General features: G+C 42.9%; 1 protein-coding gene across 1 annotated transcript; it reads right to left on the reverse strand.

Annotated features, from left to right (window-relative positions):
* Positions 1-315: 315 nt before the first annotated feature.
* On the reverse strand, positions 316-16,277 carry ACAT1 (acetyl-CoA acetyltransferase 1). Its single transcript, XM_074860135.1, has 12 exons — positions 16,167-16,277; positions 14,075-14,122; positions 11,670-11,787; positions 10,630-10,725; positions 9,192-9,292; positions 6,683-6,826; positions 4,656-4,806; positions 4,008-4,103; positions 3,224-3,337; positions 2,759-2,823; positions 1,969-2,126; positions 316-688 (listed from the first exon to the last, which is right to left on the reverse strand). The coding sequence occupies exons 1-12, from the start codon at positions 16,218-16,220 to the stop codon at positions 568-570; spliced, it is 1,266 nt and encodes a 421-aa protein (XP_074716236.1). The 5' UTR covers positions 16,221-16,277; the 3' UTR covers positions 316-567.
* Positions 16,278-20,170: the final 3,893 nt, after the last annotated feature.

A 20,170-nucleotide genomic window follows, 5' to 3' on the forward strand; every position in this document is an offset into this window, starting at 1 on the left:
TATTGACAAAACTGTCCATCACAGGAGTTTCAATGAACAAAAAAGGAGCAGGAGCATTTTGAGGCATGTGTGAGTAACTAACACCACCATCTCTTTAGTTTGCTCAGCTACTACACCCCAAGCCACGTTGAGCAAGTTGCTGGAGCAGGGCTCCTTTTCTGCATTTGACCCAGCTTTGAGGTACACAACAACAGAAAACCAACCTTTGAGTAAAGCTATTTTTTCTATGAAAATCACTTAGTAGTTAGGAAAATTAAGCAACAAAACTGTAAGAAACCATCTGCTTTTGAGAAACCATATGTCAGTGACAGGAGCCACAGTTAACAAACATTCTTTATTGTCAGGTCGCAAGACATTACCATAACTTGACATTTTTTATTTCTACTGTGTAAAAACTCGCACTGAGTCAAAATAATAGAAGCCCAGTTGTCCGTATCAATAATCAATGATGTTTTAAGAAATTTTAGAATAGCAGTTAAGTAATTCATCCATTTACTGATAAATAAGATGTAACAGGTACCAGTCATCATTTTGATCAGAGAGTGTTCAAGGCTTTGTTTCCAACATCTACAACTTCTCTATCAATATTGCAGAAGCACCTCCTCCTCCGTTGCAAATTCCTGCAAGACCATACTGTCCTTGCTTCAACACATGGGCCATGTGAACAACAATTCTTGCTCCAGACATTCTAAATAAAAGAAAAAAAAATGCATATAGCTTAGTTTAAAGGAAATTCTTAATTTGACCCACACAGAATACTTGGCAGAATACAGTACTGACTCACTGGAGGGAAAAAAACACACCAACAAAAAGACCAAACAAACTGTTTCATCTACATTTAGGTGCAGTACAGGTTATTTTTCTCTAGCTACAGTACTTAAACAGAAAGATTCTTAAACAAAAACTCCATGTTTTTCTAAAGTTTCTTCTGGAAAAGGAAATCACCTCTGAGTCTGTATATTATGAAGTGTCTCTACACATAGCAAAGTCTTTCAAAGAAGGTAACAAACCTACCACAAAACCCAAATCAATAGTAACGATTAATTTCAGTTTCTTATTTGCTTACAACTCGATATACTCCGGTATGCTACGCTGATCCTCCTAATGTGCAAAAATCAGACATTTAAATTCTGTCATTAGACTGTCGAAATTAACTTTTAAGACAAAAAAATCATATTTCCTCATCGGAAGCAGACAATATTGCGAAGGAGATGTCAGCATCTCTTACACTATTAGGCCTTGAAGGTTTTTATGAACTATACAGTACTGTACTCCTACTTGTTCCTGATGTACCACATGGTTACTTCACATCTATGTGGACTTAGGAGACTTTGAAAGGGGGTTTTCCTCACTACCACGCAGCTTGACTACTCCTAGGGAGGATTAACAGGATATATTGTATGTCTTGAGCTGTTGGGGAACACAGCAGGTGATCTGACTCCTCTAACCAGCTCACAGAATTTCAAACAAAAGACCCACCAGATTCCCCCAGACTGTCCCTGTCTGCTGCATTAGCTGCTGGGAGACTTGGATTCACTGCCAAAAACGCTTTGACAAAAGACCTGGAATTTCACCTTGCTCATGTAAGACAAATAGAAGTCCCTGTGCCATATCCTTTGCTATTTTCATAAGTTTACCTGTAAGTTTTATTAGCTTAACTACCTGATTAGTTTCTTCTGTCATGTTAATAGCGATGTGGTTTTAATACTTCATAAATCCATCGAGCTATGATAACAAGCAAGCTCTTCATAGAAATAGGTGGTAACTAACTGTGAAGAGAAAAAAGGGACTGTGCTCTTTTCAAGGTACCTGAAATTTAAGACCTGAATTAAGTCACTGTGTACTTGACAGCAAATTTATTACCCTTCCTACTTACATAAAACTTGAGAATAAAGGTAAATGTATTAGCAGTAAGTCTAGAAAACAATGCCTTTGTGCAGAACAAAAACCAGTGCTTATTTTACTTACCCTATTGGATGTCCAAGAGAGACGGCTCCTCCGTTAATATTTACTTTCTGTGGATCAATACCCAGCATTTTAATATTGGCCAGCACCACAACACTGAACGCTTCGTTGATTTCCCACATTGCAATATCTTCTTTTTTCAGGCCTGTCTCACTCAGAATCTAGAAGTAATAATAAAAATAATTATGACTACGAAAGAATGACGAAGCTAATTATAGAAATAATTAGATATATTTTGAAGTTGGTGACTCAGGCTGCCCATAGATTCAAGTTCACATTCTGGAACCGCTTTGTCAGATGGGAAAAAGCAAAATTGAGGTACTGATGCACAAACTTGGGTTTTCACAAAAGAAGAAATGGAGAGTACCCTATGCTGAGAATATGTTTTCATCACACTTACTAAGACTGCAGCTACAGTAAGTACATTTAAACTGATACAGTACTGCCTCACGCCATACGCTTGTCTTCAGTTCCTTTTTGAACTAGGCTATACTTGTATAACCAGATTTATTTTGACTTTCAGCCATACGAGCTGCAGAGCTTCAGAAGTGTAAACAAGTCCAAAGTTGGTGAAAGCAGTATAAAACAATATTCTCTTTCAAAATAGGTGTGAGAAATTTGTTACTCTGAAAATCTGTATTCTAGCCTTGATCCTCTGAAAAACCTGTTCTTTGTATTTATGATGTAATTAGAATTTTGATCCTAATTACGGGAAGATCCACTGAGGGCTGAACCAATGATCTGGTACTAGGGAAGTTTGTTGTTTTTCAAAAACACTCAGTTTTTTTCCTACCTTGGGAACAGCATGTGCAGGTGCAATTGGGAAGTCAATAGGATCAACAGCAGCATCTGCAAAAGCTGTAAAAATCGCAAAAGCTGTTCAAAGACCTTTTGTTTTTACTGGACATGATTTTTATTCGTGCAAGCAGCAAACCCAGCCAAGATAGAAAAATTCTGAATATACTGGTCCACGAAATAGATACCTCTAAAGTTCAGTGCCTTAAGTGAGCCACATAATAACATTTTCATATTTTCAGTATTATTCCACACAGAAAACTCTGTTTATGATCAAAAGCCTGCTGGTACAATGCTTGAAATTTCAAGAGCTGTATTGAGAAGATGCAGTCATAATGCTAAGGGCTCAGCTTTTCTGTCCCATGAACGCCAGAAAACTGGCCAAACAGGACTCCCAGTCTGAGAGCACACTGTGGGAGTATTGTCCAGGACTGTACTCAAAGAAAAGAAAATAAAATCTTACCTACTATCCGTGCCAATGGTTTGACGTTCAGTCTCTTGGCTGCCTCTGTAGTCATCAGCACCAAAGCAGCTGCCCCATCGTTCAGAGTACTGGCATTAGCAGCTGTAACTGTTCCTAGAAAAGGCAAAGTGTTGTTTAAACAAAGGGGAAAGTATGATAGAGCTCAGGTATATCCTGTTAGCGATTCTTCTTTTACCTCAGGCCCTTGAACACAAGGTCTCAACAACATGATGGTATCTGTTGCACTGAGTTAACTAAAAATTAGTTCTTTTTTTTAAATCGGTTTGATTAAACAAGTACATTGTGTGTATTCCTATCTTTATCCATGTGGCTGCTTAGATTACACCTTCCATGTCAGCTGCACTGCTGGCATTAACACAGAATTCCAGCTCAAAAAGGGTTACAAATGAGTGGCAACTTTGGGATAGCCACAAAGATTTATTCATTACAGATTCAAGGAAGTAACAGGCAACTGTGTAAAGGCACTCCAGCTCCCACTGAAACAAGAGCTTATACGTGGCGGAGACCAAGGCAATAGCTAAACTGAAACCAATCCGTTTCGGTCTTTTTAAAGTAAATGTCCAAAGCAGAGGTTTTCACTGGTTTAAGGTTCTTGGACCATCTTTTAATCCAAGTTGTGAAGCACATTTCTTCATCTTAGCAGACATTTAAAAGTTAATGAACTACTGTTGGGCGTTCAAGCTCTTGTGAACAGTACTCTTCAATATAACAAAGTATTCTTGCACTTGGTGGAAAAGCAAGAAATTAATTTAACAATATTTACCATTTTCTTTTTGGAAAACAGCTTTCAGCTTTGGAACTTTACTGAAATCAACACGCTTGTATTCTTCATCTTCCTTCACTTCTGTATCTGGCTTTCCTGAAATTCAGATTTGGTTTAGTATTCTATGGAACAGTCCATTCTTAAGACATTCTAACACAGTACTTTGATTAAATGCTGCCTTATTTAAACAACTTATTTCAGTAAAAAAATGTAAGCACATGTAAAATGCACGTCAAGAAACGTACTTATGAAAACTGTAAAAAAAATTATGCTTCAATCCAATGTATTCACAGCAAATCCATTTATACTTCCTGGTGGCTGAATGAAAAGGACAAATAATATATCTTTAAGGTAATTAATAGGGAAATTAAACCACGGATATCCTCGAGCCATACTAGCTAGATTCGATAGTCTTCCACTTACACAAAAAAGGAAGAAGATATGGTAAGTAACATTAAAGAAAAGTTAAAAAACAAAAAGTAGGTCACAGGTCACTGACTGCTGTTCACCAGTCTGCATAACAGAAAATTCTTGGCTAAACTAAAATTAGTGTTCCTGAAATCTGCATGTTTGAACAGCACAACTTGCACTGAACACAGACAGCTTTCAATGAGAAACAGTTCATTTCATCACACCTTTCCATAATACCTTTTTTTGAAATAGTGACAGGAACTATTTCATTTTTCAATATTCCTGAATCCCAGGCTGTTTTGCTCTTAGTGTAAGAGCCTATGGCATAAGTGTCTTGTTCCTCTCGTGAAATAGTAAACTTCTTTGCAGTATTCTCAGCACAGTTGCCCTTGGAGAAAAACAGGCACGTTAGGTTTGGTATTTCTGGAGATGCAAGGTAGAAATGTAGCTGAAAAAAACCTCAACCAGCAGATTTCTAGCATTGAATGTGACTAATATTTGGTGTCCATTTCTAATTTACACAGACATGATCAAACAGTAACTTTTGGTTTTGGAATATGATCTTCAGATTTAGCAAATGTTTTCTGGATCGAGATTATTAAAGCCATGAAGGAACTTTCCTCACAAGGCTTTTTTTAAAGTTAAAAAACTGTGCAAAAGTAAGTTTTAAAGTGCTTAGGGCTGATGTCTTCAGAGACTGAAGATCACTGTTCAGCCACAGAACAGTATGTTCATGTCATCTTACTAGTGTTTTCATTCCATTATTAGCTTGCCTGTTCCAAAGGTTCCATGAACAGGTCAACACACAGGGCTTAGTTAGCCTTTTGGATCTGATACTCTAAAAACTGTACAAATAAAAGTAGGTATACCTTTTGTCTAATAACTGGAATGACATAAGTAGAATGAAACAAATAATTTTTTATATAGGTCAATCATAGTCATAATTATACAATCACAATTCATTACCAACACTGTCTAAATACCTGGTGACAAAAAACACCCCGCATACTCATTTAGTCAACCTGAAAGATTTGTTCTTAAACAGGTTTTGTTCCATCTCTCATTTCTGTACAAAACTCAGTGAACCAACACAAAACCCTCTAGAACCACGTTCCTCCAGTTCTTCAAACAAGCATCTTTACTTCTGTGCAGTTAAAGAATTTAAAGTCTTACTCTAGAGCCAAAACACAGACAAGAGTAAGTTCCAGAAGCCAATCGGATGGGCCTTCCTGTGTATTCTCATAGTGTTAAGGTTTTCCAAGCAACCTACAGCTGCTATAATGATGACAAAACATTCTGAAATACTGTCCCAATCTGTTAAAACTTTATGTATTATAACCAACTCCTAGTTTTTCCCCACATACAGGAACTAGCAAAGCCACTATTTACATTCCTATAAGGTTCCTCACAATGAAAATCCCTTTTAGCTGAAATGCGGGAGTGGATTTCAACCAACAGCCTAAGCAGAGTCCACTATACTGCAAAAAGAATAAATCACACACAGAAGCAGTGAGGTCTGTATGAAATACATGGATCACAGTAGAATATTCTTCATGACATGTTTTCCCGTACACCAGCAAGAACACTAACTGATCAATCAGTAATGCCCTATAATTGTGAATTACCAAAGGCAAAGGTCAGAAATATTTGTAAACTGAAAGTAGTCATTCTTTTCTAACTGTTCTTCCCTGATGCTTGTTCTTCACTATCTTCATATCAGTCGTTTTCCAAACCCATCCTAAGTTTGCAGTTGTTTATCCGATTTAAGTTGCCATGCTGATGAGTAAGCGTTATCAGCTGACTCAAACCTTCCAACAGAAGACATGAGATATCTACACTGGAGGAGGGAAAATGAACACGAGAGCCTGCTGAACTGTACCGAGTAGGTACCCTCAAAGACATCAAGTAATTTGACTGCTCTCTCCCACAGACAGAGTAACAGCAATCTATCAGTGGCAGATTATTTTTGGTTTTTTAAGCCCCTGCTCTAGGCTATTCAGACTTCAATCAGAGACAGATAAGTACTAACACACGATCTGATATCCTGTTTTGGTCTTCTCTCTAGCTCCTCCATTACACTTACTACAGGAAGCCTGGAAATGGAAGACTTTTTCCTCCTCCGTTAACGTTACTCCTCATCTCTAGGTTTGCTAGGTGAAGCAGTTTCACAGTAATTGAAGCAGTTTCATAGTAATTATATACAAGCTCTTCAAAGCTGCATCAGATATATGGTTGATACTTTAGTACTGTGCAGGAATATTTACCATATGGATATGGTTATAAGCATCTGTCAGCCCATCTTTTACTATCAGGTCTTCCAGCTTTACTCCTCCATAAGGTGTTGATCCTCTGCTCATTGTATAAGGAACATTAGACATGCTCTCCATTCCACCAGCAACCATTACATCCTGCTCAAAGGAAACAAGTTAAAATTATTAATAATGCAGTGTGTTCTCTGTGACTTCCTGTAGGAACAAATATTAGCAAAAGCATAACCATGGCTGCTTTATATTTCTGAGGAGTCCTAAAAGAGGAAAAAAAATCTTTATGCATTGAAAAAGCAAACAGCAGGAACAACAGCTGGAGACAGCTAATGCACCCTGACAGAACAACTGGACTTTTGTCTTGTATGCAGTTCTAGAAAGCTGCAACAGCCATGCCAGTCTCTTGCACTTTTACTTCAAAAGCTTCTGAGATCAAATTACAGGTCTAGCTTTAAACAGTTTCTTTTTCTGTAAATTTCTCATTTTTGTTCTTCATTTGCAGCTCCATATCCTTAGGGAACAAGCAACAGTCAGAATCTAAGAGACCAATAAGAAGAGACAGAGATTTACAAGTACCTGCAGTTTTACATGATATTGTTTCATCCTACTATGTAAAGATAGATGACTTATAGTACGGTTTTATCATCTGAAAAGGCCAGCAAAAGAGATGTTAATAATTAATGACTACTGAACTTGAATTAAGCTGAATCGTTACAGGCATTTATCAATTAATATACTTTTCAAGCTGAGACAAAGCAAACAGAAAAGCTACAGCAGCAAAGCTACAAGGGCCGTAAGTATACCTACTGTTCATCAGGCTATACCCCCAAAATCCCTAGGATCTCACAATGTGAAGAACAGACACAGTTGTGTTTGATGGCATATGCGAAATATGGATAAATATAAGAAAAATACACACACAGCAGTGTGAGTCTTTGAGAGTTCATCAGTGCTGTTAATAGAAATTCAAAAAGATTTTACACCAAAACAGCAATAAGATGAAAGCTTTTTTGGTTTCTTTAAATTAAAATGCAGAGAAATAATGGTTTGGTTCAGAATAGATCATAAACTAGATCCAGGAACAGTGACATGAATAAAGAAAAGAAAGAAGGCTGGAGACAAACTGGAAAGACAGATAAATTGGAAAGGCAGCTGAGAGATGGAAGCAGCAATAGATCAGAGGAACAAGAGTCCTTGGCATTTCAATTCCATAAAGTGAACGACTTGGAGACAGAGTTAATACAATTGTTTATATGAAGATGTACACTGGCTCAAGCCCCTGGGAACCATCCCTGACTTTCATATCACAGATACCTCACAGTCCACAGCCAGAAAGATAAACAAATACCAAAAAACCCCATAATTTATAGCTCTAAGAGACTAATAACTGGCTGAGTCTGCTTTTGCTGAGATGTAAATTACTAAAGCCAAATGTAGCTGTTTACACAGACACGCTGGGCCTCTGGTTTAAAGTCCAGTGACAAGACTTCCACCGACTTCGGCAGGCACTGGACGAAGTGCCATTCTCCGCAGAGCAAGGCCAAAGCAATAAGTAGTTGCTTAACTCAGCTATACTGTTATCTTCACAGAAGGGGCAACAAGACTTAAATATTTTACATTTGTTCTTAAAAAAAAAAAAAAAAAATTAAGTACATTTCTCACTTATGATCCACTTACTTTGTAAACCAAAAATATGTATTGAACTGACAATATCACTTCAGAGAAGGAGAGACATTGCCAAAATGCTTTTGAGTATGGAATTAAAAACAAAATTGAAATGTCTTTCTTCACATTCACACTTCTCCCATATTCTTTGCTGCACAGCATTTAACAGCTTGCTGAAGATGGTGTATTCTCCCATCCTCCCATTAAGTGATACTGCTTTTCCCCGTTGTAAAAAGAATCTTAGAACACAGTTGACAGAGATGAGAAAGTTCTCTTCAATGAAAAAGTGAATTCATCAACAATAGATTCCACTTCTTCTAAAACAATAAAAAAAGCCTGAAGCATCTTTAATGTACTTGGAAACAACATTGCTTTAATATATATATTTAATTCATTTAAGCGTTTAAAGTGTCTGAACGTCAAGATTAAATGTGGTTCATGAAAAAAATAAGTCTATAAAAATGTCTTTAATTTTTCAAACCAGAAAGCTTGAAAATTCCCTTAATTATTTTTTGGGGGTGGGGCAGGAGGTGGGGTGGGGGAAGAGCAACAGGGAAAGGATGTAAATACTAAAAAAGAAAATTTTTTTATTTACTCAGCTCTAAAAATACATCTGACAATTTCCTAACTCTAATACTTAGAATTCTTTTTTCTGTTTTATACCACAACACACTTAAGTGGCTATAAAATTAAGGTTGCATAAGTAAAACAAAACCTTGTTAATCAGCTTTATTATCCCAAGTCAAAACACAGCCCCAAATTGAAGAGCACAGTCATTAGTAGGACAGGATTTACAACATTAGTTCTGTGTTTTTTCCATAGCACAGCACTAAAATGCACATACCTGACTCCCACACATCAGACTTTGTGCTGCCATCATAATCGATTTCATTCCTGAAGCACAGACTTTATTGACAGTTGTAGTAGGAGTGCGGATTGGTAGACCTGAGTCAAATAAGTTGTACAAACAACTGTATTATTTAAAAGGTAGACTAACACTCTACTGGTGTCTCAGCAATACTTCATATGGGAATATTTTTTATCTAAGCCCAGGGTGTCCAGCTTGCACTATTTAGCCTGCCAGGGCAATTTATCCACCCTCAACCCACAGTTGCTATCCTTCTTGCAGACTCTTGTTGTTTCTCCCCTTCCAACAACAACCTTGTGGCAAGGGAGCAAGCAAATGAAGAATCAGAGACAGAAGATCAGGGAACTGACTCCAGAACTATTCCTCCTCCTGACACACCAATCCCTGCCTCTAAGAAGCATTCAAGCTTGAAAAGACATAAACAGGCTGTAGAATTCAGCAACTGGCAACAAAACAGACCCCAGAAGTATAGGGACTCTGAACACATGCAATACTGAACAAGACCAAAAGTGCTATGTGTCAGTGTCATTCACTCGGTTATTACTGAGTTGTTACTGTTACTGAGTGTTCATTACCACAGCTTTGGGCTCTGCTGTGTGCAGCTTGGCTCAAGACCATTGCACCACGGGCTCTGCCCTAGGTTTGCTCTCTAGTATTATGGCTCTGCTACCAGCGCATCACCTCCATACCAGCAGTGAGATGGGGAAACCAGCCAGGGGAAAGAAAAGAGCCATATTCATCCTTTTGTCTCACATGAAAGCAGTTCCTTCTCTTTTACAAAAGTACAGGGACAGAGCCAAGAAAGTATCGTTCTCCCCTGACCCACAGACTTTCCTAGTGTCATGCTAAGGTACGGAATCCCATCCTTACAGCAAAAGGGAGAAGAAAATAATTCCTGCACCCCAATAACATCTGCACTGCAGCTAATGTTTTAGAGTGAATCCTTCCAGTGACAGCTCCAGACTCCACGGGAAGATGAGTGTAATGACATACTCATATCTGCAGTTCATGGAAACTCACTGACCCCTTATCCAATAAGGCTTAAGAGTAATGATACACTGAAGAAGTCTGCTTCATGAAAGATTCAAAGAGCAGTATCCATCATTAGTGTAAAGTGCTCTGGAAGTAGCAGCCTGGTCTCCAATATTGTCTTCTCCAGATTCATCAAACACTGTAGGCAGTAGCATCCATCGTGTGTATGAAAACTGATTCCCAAGGATGCATGATGAGGCCCACATACATGAGCACCAATATAGCCTTCACCCACCATGGGTTAACAAACATACACAGACTGTCTTGACAAAAGGCTGGGCACCACTCTGCTTTAACTCACAGCTCAATAATCTACATAAAGACAGGTAAATCTGTCATAAAGACAGAAAACCTTTAAGCCCAGTATGAAGAGAATGAATACCTGCACCCAAGACTGCCTGTCTTGCTGGAGCTTGTCCTTGTCCAGCCTGCAAGACATTACCCATATACGCTTCTTTCACTTCTTCTGCAGGGATACCTATAAAACAAAATTTTTTTGATTTAAGATTTCTTTGCACAGAAAATGTAACTCCCTTTTATGGATCTTCCCATTGAAGATTTCTATCAAAGACTGATGAAACGTGCCATGTCCAACCTGTGTGCTAACAGCATGCAGGCCCCTGCTGGGTGCATCCCAGCTCTTTACCCTTGTACTCATGGAACACAGTGAACTGGTGACCCTCTCAAAGGAATTCTCTTGTTACCCTGCAGAACAAGCTACAGTTAGCTAACTCATAAACATTTCCAGGTCTCACTAGTCACCTCAATTTCCATGGATGGTTAAATGCACAAAACTTCCTACCTGCCACAACTATGTCTAAAGAAACAGGCTGGTTGGTTTGCTTAACAGGGGTGAGCCAAGGCCACAGCTAGCTGCCAACTGACAGAAGAGGCCTGTTCCTCCGCTGCATCTCTTGCAACTGCCCTGGTGTTCAAGTTCTTGTAATATGCTGTTTCAAGAAGACAGATTTGTAGAAAATTAACCCTTCTCTCCCCCCAAAAGACTTTTTTGCTAATTTGAATCCATCAATACTCACAAGGGTGTCCTACAAGCCTAAGTGCCCATGTAAAAAATAGGCAGGGAAAGGAAGGGCCACTGGTTTCAGCAACAAGTAGCCTTTGCATCAGCTTAGGTGTGTCATGAAACCCCACCCCAGAAAAACATTAGCATGTTCAATCAAATTTGGATTAGCAGAGATATCCCTAAGTAATATCCTGCTCCTAGAAGCAGCACTTAATTCAGGTTGAAACAAAGCCCAACAGTCAACTTTTCTTAAATACCATTTGTGGATAAAGACTTAGGAGTGCCACAGGAGCAAAAAACCCAGGACCTTCGTTTACCAAGCAATTTAAAGACACAGACTGATACTGTTCTGAGCCACTTGAGAGCTTCTTTGTCACAGAAAAAATATTTACATATACCTGCTCTGTCAATTGCTCCCTTAATTGCAATGGAACCAAGTTTAGTGGCTGGCAGTGATGAAAGAGATCCTTGGAAAGATCCAATCGGTGTCCTTACAGCACTTGCTATCACCACCTCCTAAGAGGAGAAGCACAGAGTAAAAGTCAGAGTCTCTCTCACATAAGCACGCATATACCAGTATTTTTTAAATTTATCCACTTTTACTCTTTCATCGATGTCACAGCTTCCCTTTTATCCTGCAAGTGCTTCAGAGCACTAAAATAATCTTAAAGCATGCAGCATAGGGAATAAATATAAGGAGATCAGTGTGCAGGACTACAGTCTTGGGATCATGGAGCTGTGGTGGGATGGCTCCCATGACTGGAATGCCATCACACAGGGATACAGGCTCTTTAGGAAGGACAGGCCAAGAAGACAAGGTGGGGGAGGTTGCCCTTTATGTGACAGAAAAGCTAGAGTGCACTGAACTCAGCCTTGGGGTGGATAATGCTTGCAAGAGTCTCAAAGGTCCTGGAGTGAAGGGTCGAAGAAAGGTGGCTAATGTTCAAGGATTACCCCTCCATGCTCAAGAGCAGTCCAGTCCAACAAGCACTAAGTCAGGTAAAAATGCCAGGAGGTCTGCATGGATGATCAAAATCCATACACAAAAGGAAGCAGACAGAAGGTGGAAGCAGGGACAGGGAACCTGGCAGACACTGTCCAAGCATGCAAGGACAGGGTTACAAAAGTCAAAGCCCAACTGGAATTGAATCTGGCAAGGGATGTCAAAGGCAACAAAAAGGACTTCCATAAGCACCTAGGATGCAAAAGAAAGTCTAGGGCCTGCTGCTGAATGGGGCATTGGACCTGGTGATGCAGGACATGGAAAAGGCTGAGGTATTGAATGCCCTCTTCACCTCAGTCTTCACTAGTAAGACCAGCCTTCAGGAATCCCAGGCTCCAGAGACCAGGGGGAAGGCTGCAGCAAGGAAGATGTACCCTCAGTGGAAAAGGATCGGGTCAGGGAATACTTAAGCAAATTGGATGTACATAAATCCATGGGCCCTGCTCAGATGCACCCACAAGTGCTGAGGGAGCTGGCTGATGTCTTTGTAAGGTCGCTCTCAATAATCTTGGAATGGTTACAGCAATTGTGAGAGGTGCCCGAGGACTGCAGAAAAGCAAGCATCACTCCTATCTTCACGAAGAGGAAGGAGGAGGACACAGGGAACTACAGGCTGGTCAGCCTCACCTCGATCCCTAGGAAGGTGATGAAACAACTAATCCTGGAAACCATTTCCAGGAACATGAACAACAAGGAAATCATCAGGAGTCATCAGCATGGATTCACCAAGGGGACATCATGCTCAAACAACCCAATAGCCTTCTACAGTGAAATGACTGGTTTACCAGATGAGGGGAGAGCAGTGGACAGCACTGTCTGCCTAGACTACAGTAAGGCTTCCAACACTGCCTCCCATAAGCTCCTCATAAAAGCTAATGAAGTAGGGGTTTGGTAAGGAGACAGTGAGGTAGATTCCAGACCCAGGGGGTGGTGATCAGTGGCATGAAGTCTGGTTGGAGGCCAGTAACTAGGGTGTTCCCCAGGGGTCAATACTGGGTCCAGTCCCATTTAACATCTTCACTAATGATCTGGATGATGGGACAGAGTGTACCCTCTGCAGGTTTGCTGGGAGGAATGGCTGAGGGTCATGCTGCTATCCAGAGGGACCTCAACAAGGTGGAGAAATGGGCTGACAGGAACCTCATGAAGTTCAGCAAGTAGGAGTGCAAAGTCCTGCACCTGGGGAGGAACAACCCCAGGCACCAGGACATGCAGGTGACCACCCAGCTGGAAAGTAGCTTGGCAGAAAAGAACCTGGGAGTCCTGGTGGACATCAGGCTGAACAGGAGCCAGCAATGGGCCCTTGCAGCAAAGGCAGCTGATGGCATCCTGGGCTGCATTAGGCAAAGTATTGCCCCCTGGTCAAGGGGGGTGATCCTTCCTCCCTGCTCAGCCCTGGTGAAGCCACACCTGGAGTGTTGTATCCATTTCTGGGCTCCCCAGTACAAGAGAGACGTGAACATACTAGAGAGTGTCCTACAAAGGGCCATGAAGATGATTAAGTGACTGGAGCATCTGACTATACACAAGGAAAGGCTGAGAGAGCTGGGACTGTTCATCCTTGAGAAGCCTCAGGGGCACCTGTAGTAAACTGGACAGAGGACACAACAGCCTTCTAAGTGTAACTGGCAAAAAAGGAAATCCAACTTTTATTCCAGATTTTGCAGTTAAGTGTGATTTGGGCATAAGTCACATCATCTTCAATGCAGATTTTTGTGATAACTTTTTTTATAACTCCAGTGATTAAGAAACAAATTTAAAACAGTGATTTATTGCAGTCAGATGGTGCTTTATACTTACATTTAAAGTACGCTGTGATACATAGCCACGGCTTGTATACTTCAAAGCCTGAAAATAAGAAAGTCCTCTGAATGTCATATCAAGAAAGCCAATGCCATGACATTTCAGTAATGTACCATTCTCATAGAAGTCATTATTTTAAAAAATAGTATCTAAGAAACACTGGAAAATATTAAAAATCATAGCATGCCTTTTAAAAAAAATGTAGCCTAGTACACAGCCTCACCATGACATCTGTGTTAAAATATTTTCTGAAGAATAAACAGATACTCTTTTAAAAACAAAACCCAATTAATTTTGGCTAAATCTGTTATGTATACATATAACATATGCCTAAACCAGGGAATGGGTGGTGCTATCTTGAAAAAGTTTACTAGTCCCTCCATCTACTTCTCTGGACTTCAGTTCATTCATCCCCATCATTAACTTCATTGCTTTTTAAACAGTGGCGGTTTGTGTCTACAGCTTCATTTCATTAGCATTTCATGAACAAAAATAAGGATAATGAACTCTGAATGCTACAAAAACGATGATAATAAAACAAAACCAAGAAAAAAGAAAAGGTATCACCTGAGCAGATTAATTTACCAGCTACTAGCTTCATCTAATTCAGCAGTGTAAAGATACAAAAATACATCTGTAGATATTGTTTCAATATACTAACAGAATGATCTTTCAATTAGTGGTTTAAGCCACTTAGCCATTTCCTTAGACATTTCAGCACACTAGAAACTTCTGGTCATCACTGAATTGCAGCTAAATGAATACTAATTAAATACTTAAGGACACCACAAAAACACCATCAATTTTATAAATTAAAGAATGCCTATTTTGTATCCACAACATGAAAATTTAGTCTGTTTCTCTCTTCATTTGATGACCTTCAGCTAACAAAAGACAGACTTTTTCCCACTGTTTTTCAATTAGTTGGGGTTTTTTTTCCAGCTCAGGTTGTAACAGCCAGCAGAAAGTTTAACTTAAAACTTCTCCCTGAAAATGAATTATGTCCCTGCAGGGCTTTAATAACTGGGCTTCCAAGGGTTAGTGTCAAAAAAAACCCCTAGCAAAGTAACGTGGCCTTACTAGACAACACCTGAAGTTGATCTTTGTAGTAAACTGGACAAAGCACACAATAGTCTTCTAAGTGTAACTGGCATCTGCTAGTGGCGTTCGTGCTCTGTGTCTATTACAGACTTTTAAAAGAACCAAAACACTTATACAGCTGGTAAAACACAACCTTCAGCTTTGCATATGGCAATACTGATACAATCCAGTGCAGTGCAGATGCTTTACCTGCCCTCTTCTTCCTAGCACCGCTCTCCATACCGGGACAGGGTCCCCAGCGCTCCAGGCAAGCCAAGCGCCCCCGTCAATGAAGCCAGCAGGGCCTCAAAACAACTGTGCCCAGCGGCTTTTGGGGCAGGAGCACTCAGTATCTCACCTCCCAGCTGTCCTTCCGATGAACCTACCTCCGGCACATCAAGGCAGCACATTTGCCCACCCGATCCCCCCCCGACCCTGGCTAGCACAGGCCTTGGACAGCTGCTACGCGTCCTTATCGCTGAAGCAGGTAACAGACGGATACAGGGGCTCTGCAGGGCAACGAAGTACGAAGGAACGCGCTGCAGAGCCGGGCCAGGGCCCTGGCCGGCCCGCTGCCCTCCCGGCGCTGACAGGCGGCTGTAAGGCCCTGGAAAAAGCCGCTCTCAGGATCGCGGCTAAAGGTCCCGCCGGGCTTCGCGCGGTGCCCGGCGCGGGGCTGCCGAGGCGGGGGGAGCCGCCCTTCACCGAGCCGGCGGTTCCGGGGCAGCGCGGCCTGCCCAGCCCCGCAGGCCGCGGCGGACACCGGCCCCGCTCCCCCGGTCGAGGGCCCCGCCGCTGGAGCCGGCCCAGGACCCGCTCCCGCCCCTCAGCTCCTTCCCGGGCCGGGGACTCCCTCCCGTCGCGAAGCGCTGCAGGGGCGAGGTGAGGGGGGAGTCGCCTTCCCCGCCGCGGGTGTGACCTTGGCCAAGACTTTCCGGGCCCCGCGGCGGGGCCGGGGCTGCACAGGGAGGGAGAGGGGAAGGGCCGGGGCCCGCGCCGCCCGCCTCACCCGCAGCAGTTCTGCAGCCAGGCGCCGCCGGCCCAGCATCGCCACCGCCGCCATGCTCCCGCTAGCTGCCCCCGTCACCTTCACCGCCGCCCCCGCCGCGGCCTATAGCCGCCGCCGCCCCGCCCCCCGCCCAGCTCCCATTGGCCCCGGGCCTGCGGGCGGTGCCAAATGCGCCCCCGCCATTGGCTAGGCTGGAAGGCGGGCCGCGGCCTCAGCGGGGCGGAGCCTTCAGCGGGCGGGGCGCAGCCCCTGAGGCGGTGAGGGCGGGTGAGCGAGCGGCGAAGCTCGGCGGTGGGTGTCCGACCGGGGCCCGGCAGCTCCTGCCGCCTCCGCCCTCCCTGGGAACCCTTTCTGCAGCGAGAGGTGCATTTCTTTCATCGCCGGTGCTGCTGCTTGGGGAGCGGGGCGGAGGTGCCGCCGCCCGCCCTGAGGAAAGGGAAAGGGACTGCGGAGGGACAGCCCCGGGTGCGGGGCGGACAACCTCAGGTTCCGTGCCGAGAAGAAAAATAACTAGTAACGAACGGTATGAAGACAGAACGGAAGAGCCTTGCGGGGCGAGAACCAGAGCCCGGGGTTCTCTCCGCTCCCCAGGGAAGGGGAAACACTGAGGCTGCGCTCCGCCGGTCCTCGGGCCAGCCCCCCGCCCAACCCACGCTTCACTGTTAACCTGAAATGAGCCACAGAAACCTATCCCCAGGTGGAACCCGTATGAGAAACATACCTGCGCAGTTACAAGGTCTGTGGGGATGGACATGCTGGAATATTTCTGAGTCTGGGGCTCTTTGTAGCTGCATGCCGTTTTCAGAAAAGCCAGCAAATTAATTCCCCTTAAACTCCTTCCTGTCTAGCCCTGGCATAAACATCTAATGGTGCTACCTCAGAATTCAAACCTGGCTGAGAACCATCTTGGCAGCTGCCTTTACAGAAAGGTTGGTACCCGCTCGACCTCAGCTCGATCTCAGGCTGCCCATATCAGTTCCAGAGCCTTCCCTGCACTTTGCTTTCCCCCCTCTGCCTCCAAATCTCGATTTCTAGATGAAGGCCAGTATTATATCTCTATAGCTGCCTGCCTGACAGTACCTCTCTCCACTTTGTCTATCCAACATGCACAGAGCTAGGCCAGGAAAAGCCTGGTCCTTCCTGGTCTTGAGCTTTATATCTCAAAAGAACAGGCTCAAAAGACAAGATGACATTATCTGAATTGTGCTGCTGCACACCATCTAGGACAAGCAGTCCTGTATTTCTGATCAGTCTTGCTTACCTTCTCCTTAGCTACTTTTTTGATTCCTGAAGGAGTTAGCACACCATCTGTCAGACTAACCCATGATTGACTGCTGTATTTCCTGGAGTTGATGTCTACAAGCCACGTAAGGCAGCATTTACTTGCATCTTTCATTCCCTTCAGTCCACACCCTGGAACAAATGCCAAGAAGCATGCTTTGGATATAGCATCTGGAAAGTTAGAGTATCTCATCAACTTGTCACCATCCGCTTGCTATCTTGACTGATTTGTTATTTTCTTTTCACATTGTAAAACTAACATTAATCAAAACTGCTTCAGTTCATTTTTTATTCTACATCTCATTCATTTCCCTTTGAGAGAGGATCTCACTTTCTCTCTGCTCTCAAAAGTAAAATACTTCTTGCTTTCCATGTATGTCTAAAGATTCTCCAGACACGTGGTGAGAGGCTGATAGGAACTGGCACAGATGAGGGAAGCATTTGTACTCTTTTGCTTCCTTGGCTGTCAGTAGCTGATGTTCTGAGAGTTTGACCGATCTAGTCTAGACCTTTGATTTAGAGCCAAAGTTTTCAAGTACAAACCAGAGATAACACAGGAACTAACAAATATTGACTCAGGAAGAACTGAAGATTTTACCCTGAAAATATGTATGTATCATACAGGAACAACGTCCAACTTTGTTGGATGAGGATACTTTCCAGAAATGAGTAATGCCAAAAACTTATAGGGGGGAAAAAAAAAAAAAAAGGAAAGCTCTTACTTTGCCTTTACTCCTGCAGTATATGGCCCTTTCTCAGGGATACAATGTGCTAATGCACAAGGACTAACATTTGTATTAGCCAGAAAGGAACTTGGACTCCCAGACATATTAATTAATAGCCCCTTTATTGGAGCTCACACGAGAATGAAAAAGAGGACAGTAAAGATAATCTTACCTCCCTTCAGATGCTGGGAACCCTGAGTTCTGCAGCATCAGACACACCTCCAGTCAGGGTACAGCTCGTGGTGCAGATCCTGTCTGTGGAAAGATTCCCCAATGTTTTGGTTTTTAGAGGTCTTGTAGGATCTTCTGAGAAGAAAACAATCCTGGTCAACATTCCTGCTGTCAAACAGAAGGATGTTCACACGAGAACACACTGCTTCGCTTTCAGATAAAGACAACATGCAGGTGCTGCAATTGCCAGTGCCAGGAGGAAGCTTCTACAGGTTCCTGCGTTACAATTAGCTGGCCAAGTATTTTCTGTGGCGAGGGGATCTGTGCGGCACACGACAGGCCAGAAGGCCAACCCGCACCTGCGCCAGAGCACAGCATAGCTCGTGCTGTAACATAACCTGCGCCTTCTCAGGTTAACTGGCAGGTGGGTCACTAACTCCCTGATGTACAATGGTCTTCTGGTTAGAACACTGCTGAAATATGACTGTCATAGCGTATAGAGCATCACGTCCCTGGCCTAAAGGGTAAGCAAAGTTATGGGGTAATTCACCAGTTTTCAGCAACGTAAGTATTAACTCTGTGGGAATTTAGAAGATACAACATAGCACTATAATATTTAATATGAATTTAATTGTTCTGCAACTTCAAGTCTTCAACAAGATGACAGATATCCTTGAAATAACATTAGTTTAAAAGTTAGTCTGAAGCTGCGCAAGAACTCCAGTGCATACAGAAGCTAAGTGAAGAAAAAAGAAATATCTCCTGCCAAGAGTTAAATATATTTCAGGATACAAATCCTCTAATGCAGTATCAAAAAAAATACAGAAAGAATGCCTTTAATAGGTCAAACAAAAATCCATCGCAGCCAGGATTTCCTGTGCGCATGTGAGTGCCCCGAGACACACTATGGTGCAGTCCCTCTCCCAGCAGTTCGGGCTGCACTTTCCCCCACATCTGCTTATTTACACCCTCCCTGTCCTGCCCCCACAACGGTGGCAGGATGCCCTCACCAGCCGCCTTCTAGCCCCAGCCAAACGGCCATTCACACCACCACCAGGAGAAAGCTGGCGGGGCAGTAGGAAAAACCCTTTTGCCTGTGGGATCTGCGTTCCTCCCCGAGGCAGTGGCCGGGGCTGCTTGCACACCTCCAGGAGATGGTGAGCACTGACAAGGGTGCTCCCATTTTACATCTTTGGCCCTGGTCCAGTGGTGTTCATACATATTCCTCCTCCACCCCTGCACCTGTTGCTGCCTCTGGTCAATTAGTTACCTCCCCCCCCCCCCCCCCCCATCTTTAGCCCCTTTCCTCTGTGAGGGCTTTAAGATTTTTCAGGATAATTCATATGCAGGAGAATTCAAGAGCTCAGTAGGGATTAGGAGAGGAGCACGTCCTACAGCCACTGCTTGAGGCTGAGCAGAAGAGCCAGGGCACTTTCTCTGGACTTCCCCAGCATCCACCTTCACTGTTTAGTGATGTTAGATGGTATAGGCTTGGCTTTATTATCTGTTACCCATGAAATCGTCCAACCCTTTTTGAACCTGCTGATACCTGTGATCTGCATCCCCAGCATCTCCTGGAAACAAGTCCTCTTTTAGGGTTTTAAACCAATTTTCTGCTGATTTTATCAAGTAGCCCTAGTGCTGATGTTCCAGGATTCTGTGAAAATAGTTCTGCCCTACTCTCTGCCTGCTTTTGTAAAGCTCAGTCACATCCATGGTTGTAGTCTCCTCTCCCAGCTGGAGGCCTAACTTCCCCAGTTCCATGGCAATTTGGTTTCCTTCATACCATTTGGTGTGGAACCTAGTCAAAAGATGCTGGCAACCCAC

Source organism: Strix uralensis, chromosome 2 (assembly GCF_047716275.1).
Source record: "Strix uralensis isolate ZFMK-TIS-50842 chromosome 2, bStrUra1, whole genome shotgun sequence".
Taxonomy (NCBI): Eukaryota; Metazoa; Chordata; class Aves; order Strigiformes; family Strigidae; genus Strix; species Strix uralensis.